Source organism: Colletotrichum gloeosporioides (assembly GCF_011800055.1).
Source record: "Colletotrichum gloeosporioides strain Lc1 chromosome Unknown consensus_59, whole genome shotgun sequence".
Classification (NCBI taxonomy): domain Eukaryota; kingdom Fungi; phylum Ascomycota; class Sordariomycetes; order Glomerellales; family Glomerellaceae; genus Colletotrichum; species Colletotrichum gloeosporioides.
Window position 1 is genome coordinate 333,716 of NW_025544704.1, and position 11,301 is coordinate 345,016.

An 11,301-nucleotide genomic window follows, 5' to 3' on the forward strand; every position below is an offset into this window, starting at 1 on the left:
CTTGGCCTAGATAAGCGCGGCCGTCACATCGGAGACATGCATGCCCTACATTGCCTTAGCTCGACACGGCGGGCGAAGCAGCGGCGAGGCTTCACCATTCCAGCGGCCTCATCTACTGAAGAGGAAACACCGACGTGGAGAGCCGAGCGGACTTAAACCAGGCATCAGTTCCATCAAGCGTCTGTCATGATGTAGCAGCGTCAGCAGCGACGGGTTAGATTGTAGGCATCTTGTAGCCCGATGTACCCCTCCAATCCACCATGTCTTTCGGCCCTCTATAGCCGGCATGTCGTTCGCGATTTTCTTCTCCTTTGTAAGATCATCCCACGATGGGCATGTCTGATAATGGAACCGTTCAGCATGTGACGCTAGCACGCGCGACCATGAACCACGAGCCACCAAGTAGCGCCTTGCCTCCATTGGCCCGCTTGCTCGCCACAAGCAGAGAAGAAGAGCCTGATGGAGAAACATTCTTCAACGCTCGTGACATTTCTTACTTGCTTCAAAGAATGCCGTCCGCAAGCAGGTATGAAGACACGGGCACATGCTGCTTGGTTGTTCCCCCCTCCTTTGAATCTGGCCATCTCAACACGGGCAAGCTTCTCGTCTGAGCAACGCCAAAGTCCGAGTATGGGCACATTGTCAACCTCCTAGTGGTGTTGCTGCAAGCAATCCTGCAGCATGTACGCTCAGACCTAGCCTTGCTTCTGTGCGAGGTCGCTGAGTACAGCCACGCACCATCTTGCCATCTTTCGCGGAGTAGCGATGAGACCTCGTCATTGTGGGTGAACGACCACCCCAACCTCAATACTACATCAACTGCTATACCTAGAGTGGTAATGGTGGTGGTAGTGGTGGGGAGAAAGGTTGGAGGGGTTGTGGGAGGGCGTGCTTCTGAGCTTTCTTCGGGCGATAGGCTCACGCCCTCGTGCCCGGGCCGGTCTCTGGCAAAGGCGACCAGGGCGTGCCCACATCCGTGTTTGCAGGGTCCTGTCAGTCGGCCAATACTTTCTCTTCGCCAATTCTTCAGCATTTGCCAATTCCGCACTCCTCGGCCAGGTCTCGGTCGGTCCTTAAACGCCAGTGGGGGGGCATTCTGGGGTGTGTTTGCTTTGGATGACCCTCGTTCCTTGGTGCGAAATCGAAAGAGACGCTCTCCATGGCCCGTTCGCTTACGTCGTTAACCCCTCATAAAGAATAGGCGGACGACGCCGCAGCCGCGACATAATGGCTTGCTCGGACCACGATGGGGTCCATAGCACTGCCCGCCGGTATCTTGATTGTTCTCAAAGAAAGCGAACCATTGAGTTGCAAGGCTGAGCCTCAACGGGCCTTGATTGCGGAAATGGAAGTACGCAACCAAAGACGGCCGAGAAACTTGAGGAATTGTGGATATCGATGCGAAAAGGGTGTCATGGCTCGGCTTAGGTCTCCGAACAGCGGCCCTCTGGGCAATGAGGCTCCCGTTAATACGTGAGTGGCATACTGTTGATCAGTTCAACGTTGTGGTGTGCGTGGGGGGGCCGGGCAACGGGCCAACGCCGTTTTTGCATGACGAGGTCGGAATGGAAAGGCACGCGCCTGAGATTGGAGACGTGCTCTGCAGAGCCCTTCATTGGTGCAGGCGCCTGCCATGGGCTGACACCTTGATTCTTTTCGCTTGTTTGGTCCCTCTGCCACAATAAGCTTATCGTCCTCCTCTGACCATCTCATGTCCTCCTACAGTTCGTGGATTCACATCTCGTAGCCGACCTGATGAGGCGTCGGCTCGTCTCATGCGTAGCTGCACCAGTTCCAAGGACGAGATGGAGGAACCTTGGTGCATACAAGGACGTGAAGGCAGCGCTGACACGGCAAACTGGTTTCCGGGGCTTTCCCTGAATCAGGATGTTGAGGGTACATGGCGGGTACTGATGTTGTACCCCGAGGTCGAGAGGTCGAGGGCCCATTTGATGGTAGCAAGGGCCCTGGACGTTTCCTCCGTCCACAGATGGATCCTGTGTCTCCTCCAGTGTCAAGTGTGCGGATTGACAGCGAAAGCTCCTGCGGCGACCCATCTGGCCATTACGCCCTCTCACTGCAGCTAGCGTGTTCAAGGTGAGCGAACGGCCTGAATCAATGGGGCCAAACATGTCGGCGCCTTTCTCCTGCATGCTCTGGACCTCGACAACTTTGGCTCGAGGTCGTCTTCCTCCGAAATGGTATTCCCGTGCAAGGAACGAGAGCTCGAGGTCACATCGCATTCGCTGCAAGCGCAACGAATCATGAAGCCGGTGGCCGCCCATTGGACGAGACCAGACGATCTGAACATCAGAATCTCGAGGCAAGGTCCAATTGGTAACTACACGTACCCTGGCGACATATTCTTCAACGGCTCAACAACGCCGAAGATGCTTGTGTGGATCGAGGGATTGCTGACGGCCAGTTGGGGGTTGGAAGGTCTTTGCCATTGTTGGTTCCGAGTCTCGCGAACCTGCATGATAATGTACGTTGAGGTCGCAGCGAACCAAGGATGGTGAAGTGGGCTCCCCCTCCTGGGCCGGGATTTTTTCGAGATGCAGGCTCTGCCATTTCCTTTCTTTTTCTTGGTTGTCGTGGTCAAATTCCCCATATTTATTTCGCTGGCAGGTGCAAGGGACACGACAGACCCTGGTCGCTGAAGAAGAGCTGGCCCGGTCGATGTCGTGATGGAATGATGCTATCCTGCGGGGATGCCTGGACACGGAGGGGAACTGCTCCAGCAGGTCCCCATCCACCCCTCCTCCCAGCCAGTGTCCTCGAATCGACGCGAGGGCGGGAAGATCGTGAGCCTGCCCATCCGGGCTTGCTACGGACAAAGTTTGCGGAGAGCAGATTGCTGACAGGCAGACGTGGCATAGCGCGCAAGACTACAGGCGCGCGACGCGGCCTGGATCGTGCGAGGTGCTTCCCCGGCGGATCTCGGTTGGGGGCATGAACGACTGAGATGCAAGTTGATGTCAACCATTTCCTACTGTAGCCGCAGGATCACGGTCGCGGGGCGGACCCTGACGCAGATGCATTGGGTTTTTTTGTTTTCAATGGCCAAAGCTGCTGGAGTTGATGCCAAGTGCTGTGTTAACCCTCACAGCGCATAAAGTGTTCCTGTAACGCGAGAGTCTATAGCTTCTCAGAAATGATGATTCGAGCAGCAAAGTGTCCGTCCTGCGTTACACGTCGGCAAGACGGGATGAGTATGGTACATTGGAGACGGCGCGAAGACGACGCTGGTCCACCTGATTGGCTCCACCGTCTCCTGGCCCTGATCAGCCTCCAAGCTCTGGGCGTGCGGAGGATCGTGACGAGGGTCAGGGCTAGGGTTTGTCGTTGCAATTGAAGCTGAGGAGCTGGAGCTGATGACCTGATGTTCATCTGTTTACCCGCTGGAGAATGGGCATGGCGTTGCTGAGAATGGCACTTTGGGTGTCGGGGAGATGACGATCTGGGCATGGTGGGAACCCCAAAGGGCCGTAGGTCGCCAAGGAGTGGGTGGGTGAGCGTTGAGGTGCGGTTAAGGTGTGGTCAAGGTGAGATGAGGTGAGGCAAGGTGTACTCCGTAGCTGGCGGGTGTCGAGGTGGAAGGATCTGCTTTAGACTCGGATAGCCAACTAGCTAGCTTACGTAGCGTTGCAACCTCGTACATGTCGGTCGAAATAGAGGCTCTTGGCTCATCCGAATGTAGACTTGGCCGAGACCAACATTCCGCCGGTTCCAAGGTACGGCGAAGCCGACATATTCGAATTCTCGCTGCTGCGCGGTGCGGACAGAAATGGTCGGGTGAGGTCATGGGGGTGGCAGTCATCGTGCTCGTCCGAAGCCGACAAGAAGCGCGGGTAGGTAGGTAGGTAGGTAGGTAGGTAGGTAGGTAGGTAGGGAACATCGGTGGTCCAGCAAGGTACTTGTTGGTAGGAGGAGGTCGGTCTCAATGTCCCCAGATCTGAAGGGGATTCAAAGACCGAGATCACCAGATGCCCCAAACGGGCAGCGAGGGGGTGGTGGTATGGTGGGATGGCACTGCGTAGCTACACAGGGCACTGCTCAGGTAGTTTGTAGCGCCAGGTATCTGTTGTATTGTGCAGCAGGTACCTTGTCTGTAGGAGGGAGTGGTGGGTGTGTTCGTACTTCCGCGGTACCTGGGTAGGCAATGTAGGCAAGGCAATCTGTGGAGCGTAGTTGAGTGAGGTGGGAACGAACATGGGAATGGGAATGGCTTCGTCGGTTGGGCACCCCACCCCCTCTCTTTGCGATGATCCCGGTTCGCATGGGTGATGCAGACGCAGGTCCAAGAGGAAGAGGATAAGCGCGGCAGCAGGCAAGGGTGGGTTGCACTGAGGAGACATATCCTCTTCATCTCTTTCGCCCATGCAACGGAGTTCTGCACCCAGGACAGAGACAGGTGCTGGTTCGGTTCCTAAAAAGAGAAACAAGAGTGCGGCAGAAGCATGGAGAAGAAGGACGCACCGAGGGCGAGGGCGCAGAGATGACATGATGTGATGATGTTGAGGCCGGAAAGAAGCTGAGATGTGACTGCCGGTGGAGAGGGATTGCGCGTTTCGGCATCGTAAAGAAAACTCTTCATTGATTATTCTTTGAAGAAGGTGTGGTGAGGTGGTGAGTCCATCCAACCTCAGGTTGTCTAAGGTACTGCTGCGTTTGTTTCCTTCCTTGGACCAAGCTTGTATTTGGCTATCTGGGCAGGGCAGGGCAGGCCGGGCCAGGCAAAGCATGAGGTGAGGGAAGAACCTGCCTGCTTGCCTGCCTGCTGAGAGGAAAGAATCTGAGGCTGGAGCAAGGTCAGGACCTTCCTTGCCTTGCGGCTGTTGGAAAGAGAGGGCAAGCAAGAGGCAAGCACGTACCTACGGCGGAAGGCAAGGTAGGTAGGTAGGTAGGTACCTGCCCAGGTCGTGGAGATACAGCGGCCGCCTGTGCGTTCAAGGGACCGCAAGTACCTCGTTCGTCCCTGCCCGTTTTCCCGTTCATCGTCGTCGATGCCCGTGCGCCGAGTACAATGTGGCCTGTGCTTTCAGTCTATTCCTTCCCCACCAACAACACGCTCCAGTGTCCACGTCCAGTGTCACTGCCAGCAGTGCCAGTGCCAGTGCCGTCCGCGGGTCACATCGTCGTCGTCGTTGTCGCTCTTCGCTGTTCAAACTCCACCGTCCTCCACGTCCTCTCGTGCGCTCTGCCACTCTCTGACTCTCAGCAGTTCCAAGGGCCCAGATCGTCGCGGGCATCGCTATTCCACACCCAAAACATACAATCATGTCCCTTGCACCTCGTCTACAAGTCGGAAAAAGACAACAAATTGCCGTGGCGGCGGAGCCTGGTATGACATGTCAACGACCGTGCGCACGACGGCAACAGGCTTGGCTGGCAGGCAATGAAGATGGCAATCAATGCCACGGCCACGGCGCGGCATCTTATCATGGTAGCACGATGCAGATGCAGACACAGACGCAGTCGCAGACCCCGATGCAGATGCAGATGAGAGAGGCTAACAACCGTCTTATCATCATCAACCATACACTCGTTCCAGCCACGCTAGACATTCCATCGCGCTCTCGGCGCCTGTGGCTCCTAGCTCCTCGTCTCAGGCCCGCTCGTCCGATCCTGTCCTGTCCGTTGGCTGAACCGTCCTCGTCCTGCCTTTCGTTTCGCCCTCGTCCATTTGCGCCGTCGCTATTACTGACACTTTTGACACAATCGGGGCCTGTCAATATCGGAGCCATGGGCAGACTATTTTCTTCCATACGGATCCTGTCCGGCGGCAATTCCCTTCGCCTTGCTACCGCGCCGCATTTCCGTCTATTTCCTGCCCTGCGGGCTTTCGGTTGCCGTCATCCTAATGCGTCTTGACTCGTGCCGTCGCATTGGTTCGTCCTCCGTCACCTCACAATGGAGCGTGTGGCACCATCAAGTTGGAGAAGACCTGCCAACAAACCAACAAGAGACCGCACCCAAGAAATCTCTGGCAAAAGGGTTTTTTTTTCTCCCCTCGACCACCAACCAGCCTTAGTCAGTTCTCGCAGCACACTGTGGTGTCGCGACCAACCATCACTGGCCTGTTGTCGCTCACTTCTCATTATGGACGACGGATTGGCATTGGCATTGACAATAAACGACAGAATACTCCAACCTGTGGCCATGATTCAAGACGTTGCAGGCGTTGCAGAACCCCAATGCAGAAGGCCTAGAACTTCCTTCACGCCGCAAACTCCCTGTGCTTAATACGTCTTCTCAACTTGATTGCGACGCACACGCACACGACTCAACTCAAATTCTACACACACGGCTGCCAGGATTTCAGCCCACCAACTCAGCCCACACAGCACCTTATTAGTCCGACTTCTGTGACGACCGCTTGCGTCTCTAACATATCGGCTCTTTGGAAGCCCGGCTTCGGGATGCACACAACCTACCACCGAAATGAGACATTGAGCAGTGAGTTCTTTTGTTTCCCTTCCCCACAATGCCGCTTCCGATCTGTTGCAGCTCTGCAAAGACATCAAGATACGCGCGCTCTCGACTGTATCATGTCGTGCGTGTCTCCATCCGACTGCCCCCATCCCGACGTGCGATGTCTAGCATAGACTACATCTAGCCCCATATAAGAGGGGTCAGGAAACACAGATCCATATTAATCAAGTCCAGTGCGAAACACGATCAGATTGGAATCAGGCTCACCTATGTCATCAATGGACCTCTTTTCGTCCACCTGCAGCAGCATCAGGGCCAGGGGTATGAATGGGAGGGAGGGGGAGGGGCAACCCAGGCATGCTCGAGAGCATGGGAGCACACGGTGGGCTGCTCGATAACGTAAACAAGGCCGCTGGACGGTATCCCCAGTCCGTCGAGAAGGCTGCCAAACCTCATCTCTTGACCTCGAAGCCTAGCTTCCGATGTCTTGATTGGACCGTTGGTCTGGCCATCTCATCTCACCCATCCACCCATCACGACTCGTCTTCGTACTCCTAACGAACCAACATCCGGTACCTGCTAGGCACAGCTCTTTTCGTCTTGTGAGTCGGACCACCATCTTCTTTCCGACAGCAGCAGTACGATTTTTCGATCCAAAGATTGCCGGCCTGCGGGGTTTTTACGTATATTCAAGTCGTCACCTGCCTGTTCTACCCGTCGAGAGTGGAGACGGGAAACCTTCAAGTATCTGAGTCCGTCCGCTTAGTCTGGAGAGCTCTCGTCCTGATCGAGCCAAGTCTCGAACCGTTCGATGGGCTAGTAGGGATGGAGGGGTGTGTGAGATCTCTCAATCACCAGCCACGAAAAGAGACAGAGAGAAAGTACGCGCACCATACATCCTCTTGACCAGGCTAGCCCACCCCCAATCAGCCCGCCACCGAGACATTGTGCCACAGCCTACGAAGAACGACACTCAGAGTCAGAGGGGCACATGGACTCTCACGATTCGGTAACAACACCACCACCACGAAACAAGAGTCCTGGCAACAAACGACCGCCCACCAGTGTTGTTGTCACCGTTGTGGATGAGCCGGATGAGCCAAATACCCATCAAATAGAGCGGAGACAGGCCCGGGCCAAATCTCTCCTCCGAGAGCCTCGTGCTTCGTCGGCAATCTGTCATCCACCCCCTTTCCCCTCCCCCTCCCCCCTCCCCTTCCTACCTTAGCTGGTCCGAACTCCACCAGAGCTGGGAAACAGAGACGTCATGTAAGACAAAGACACTGGAGAACGACACCTCCACACCCAAAACCCACCACCACCTTCCCATCCGTGACGACCGTAAACGAGGCGCATGAACATGGCACAGCCGTGGGATTTCCCCATCAACCCCCCAGAAAGGGTGATATCTCTCCCTCATCACGAACCGGAGATTTTTCTCTAGCTGGCACCTGTGGCTCCCCTTTACCCCCATGCTGTGTAACCCGTCATCGCAGGAAGCCAGATATCGCGGGTTCCCCGGAACCGCGTCTGCTGCGCGTATCATCGATAATTATTGGGGGCCATAGGACATTCGGAACCTCATCCCCGGACATGGATACGAAGACGCAGTCATCTGCTGTGTAACGGCCCACCGCGTGGGAAGGCACGATACCTTGCCTTGCCTTGCCAGCCTTAGTCCGATCGGGGAGGGGGTGTTCGTTCCCGACGAGAAACAAGCAGTACCAAGTAGCAGCAGCAGGTCGATCCCCCGGTTCGTCAACGCGGACGTCGTGTGCTAGGTTGATGATGTTCGTATCTCCTTATTGGTTCGGTAGATCGCATTTCTCCTTTGACAACTGCAGCTTGCCGTGACATGACGAAGTACCTGCTGTGACGAAATACCATCATGATGATCATCATCTGAAGCATGGTGTTTTGGTGAAAAATAAGCTCGGCCGGACATCACAATCGTCATCTCACGCATGGTGTTTTCAAGGACAACAGTGTTGAGAATGCTTTCATTTCTTCACAGTCTACGGAAAGCTTATCGTCTGATGAGAGAGGAGAAAACCATGAAGTAATAATAGTAGTAATAAGAGACCATACGGGTCTAATGCTTCTTCTTCTCTCTGTCTGTCTGTCTCGCCTCTTTTTTGGTTTCGCAATGGATAACAGAAAGAAAGTGCCGCCGTTCTTTGGAGGTCTTTGGGGGAAATGAAAAAAGTCAAACTGCCTGCCCGCCCGCCGCGCGATGCCCTTCCCGCTATTCTTTTCGGGAATGATGAAAAACCGGAAAATGAACAGGAACAGAGAAATAGAGAAATCACAAAGGCCAACGATCCACCGTTTCCCTTTCCCCCCTTTTAGTTTTTGGCAAAAAAAGGTAAAGAGAAATTCCAGAGACCAAAATCGTCTCCAGAAACAGATGACCAAACCCATAACCCTCCCTTCTGCCCTCCCATGCATGCTGCTTCAATGATGCCATGGATGATTATGATCCGACACACAATGTTGCTGTGCTGTGGTTCCGTTTCCGTATGCGATCGACCGTGTGTGTATCCATCGTAGAAAGAAAAAAAAGAAAGAGAAGTAAGGACAACACAACTTTTCCCCCCGCCTCAGTAACCTTTTTGGTGGGTGATTTTGTTTTCCGGTGAGAAAAAAAGGTCGCAAGAAAAGGCGATGATGTCGCTGTCGAAATGGTGACCGCGACCAAACAATCCTCCCATGTTCCCTCTCCCGAAAAGTAGGGAGTCACCCAGCCAGAGTCCCGTTTCACCTCTGGCAAATTCCATTCGTTGCAAATTCATAATTCGTAAAGTAAAGGTCATGCTTTCGTTAACCCGAAGGGTGCTCCAGGAGCGAGAAGGTGACGTGAGGCTTGGTGCCCTTGGCGGGATGGGTGTTCATCCGGACAGCCTGGGGTCTGCGGGGCTCCTGCCACTCGGAGACCACCTTCTCGGTCATGCGGTAGCGGACGAGGTCGCCACCAGGAGGAGTGGTCAAGCTCATGGCGCGCTTGGGACGAGGAGTCAGACGGATGTCATCGTTGGTGTCACCGTCGGCTCTGCTGCCCCAGGAGGTCTGTTGACAAGGTGTTAGCTAGACTGGCAACAAAGAAAAGCATGCACCAAGAATGGTCACTCACCATCTTGAGGGTAGACAGGGCGTAGAGCTTGATAAGACCGTGGCCCCAGCCAAAGACGATGGAGACGGGCAGGAACATGAGGTCGCTGGGGTTGCGGCGGAAGAGTCCCATGAGCTTGACGACCTTGGTGAAGCCGAAGACGAAGATGATCTGGGCCCACAGAGCCTGCTTGCGGCTCTCCATGTCCCAGTCGGCAGTACCCTTCCACAAGGCGAAGATGATGAGGGGGTCGAAGAGGAAGGCCAAGGACGTGAAGGTCGCAATGTGGAGGGCGTAGGTGCACCAGGGCTGCTGACTGCATTCGTGATTGGTTAGCCTTCTGAGACATCGATGCAAAGTGCGGCGCAGATTTGGGGTGAGCAGGGATTGGGACCCTTGCTCATTGGTTATGGAGGGGAAGAAAAGAATTGCACTCACGTAAGGACGTATCTCTCCTTGACAAGGCTGGTCCAGTTGCTGCGCCAGTTGCTGCGAGCCCAGCGGGAGCACTGGTACAGGAACTTGGTGCTGTTCTCGAGAGTGGTCTCAAGCTCACACTCGCGCTCGTACTGGATCCAGGTCTTCCACTGGTGGCTTACGAGCCAGCGGGTGACGAAGTTGTCGTCGTCAGCGTTCAAGATGTACTTGCCCCACTTCTCAGTCTTGAAGCCCTCGAGGAAGTCGTGGCTGGAGAGGATCTCGGAACGGTAGGCGCCGGTTCTGCCAGACATGCAGGAAGTGCCGCCATCAATGTTGTGGGTGGCGGAGATCTCGAAGTTGCGACGCTCAATGTAAGCAGCGCCGAGCCAGTTGTAGATGCGAGTGGACCAGTCACCCTCCCAGACGCGCTTAACTCTCTGGCAGGTGCCGACACCACCGATCTTGGGGTCCTCGAAGGGAGCAAGAATCCAGGGCATCAAAGTCGAAGGCCAGGTGACATCGTCGTCCGCCATGATGGTGATCTTGGTGGTGACCTTGGGAAGAGCCTCGCAGACCTGGAGGCGCTTGTTGGCGATGGGAGTGGAGTAGACCTGGACATTGGGGTGAGGAAGGCTGCGAGCAAGCTTCTCAAGAGCAGCGTGCTTCTCAGTGGTGGTGACAAGCATCAGAACGTGAGGGTTGCAAGCGAGAATGCTGAGAAGAGAAGGACGGAGCTCCTCGAAGACATTGTGAATGGTAGGGATGATGACAGTCACGTCATCGGCAGTGAAAGTCGGCTTGCTGGGAATGGGCTTGGACTTGTAGACCCAGTGGCTGACGCAGTGGACGAGCAGACGGGTGTATCGGTGAAGCCTTGAAAAATGTCAGCGGGAAGAAGCTTGGGAAAAATCCAAAAATCACAAGTGAAAAATCCAGCCAGATGGTTCTGGCAGGTGAGGCAGATTGTGAGAAGACGTGCTTACCAAAGGGCGATGAAGAGGTACATCCAGGCGCTGGGGGACCAGCCAAAGCCGAGATTCGGCAGGAAGATCTCCATGACGGAAGCCATGGTGATGAATTTGTTGGTTTGTGAGTGTGTGATACTGGGGGAAGGGGTAAGTCTGAGGAAGACTGTTGAAGAGGGGAGGAGTGGTTGTGAAAACCTGCGAGAAGAAGTTGCAGGTTGCGGTGGTGAGTTGTTGTGGAGGAGAAAAGGCTTTGTTTTTTGTGTGCGCCTTCTGGGAGAAATATTTAAAAGAGGTCTCGGTTGCAGGTGTGCGTGCCGGTTCTTAGCGTGCCTTCCTTTCAAAGGTCGTTGTGGTGGTGAATTTTCGAGT

At 54.9% G+C, this 11,301-nt stretch overlaps 1 protein-coding gene across 1 annotated transcript; it reads right to left on the reverse strand.

The window, feature by feature from the left end:
• Positions 1-9,255: 9,255 nt before the first annotated feature.
• On the reverse strand, positions 9,256-11,033 carry GCG54_00000248 (uncharacterized protein; the record flags this gene model as incomplete). Its single annotated transcript, XM_045400389.1, has 4 exons — positions 9,256-9,501; positions 9,566-9,860; positions 9,983-10,837; positions 10,948-11,033. 4 exons carry the CDS (start codon positions 11,031-11,033, stop codon positions 9,256-9,258), a joined length of 1,482 nt encoding a protein of 493 aa, XP_045262040.1.
• Between the last annotated feature and the right edge of the window lie 268 nt (positions 11,034-11,301).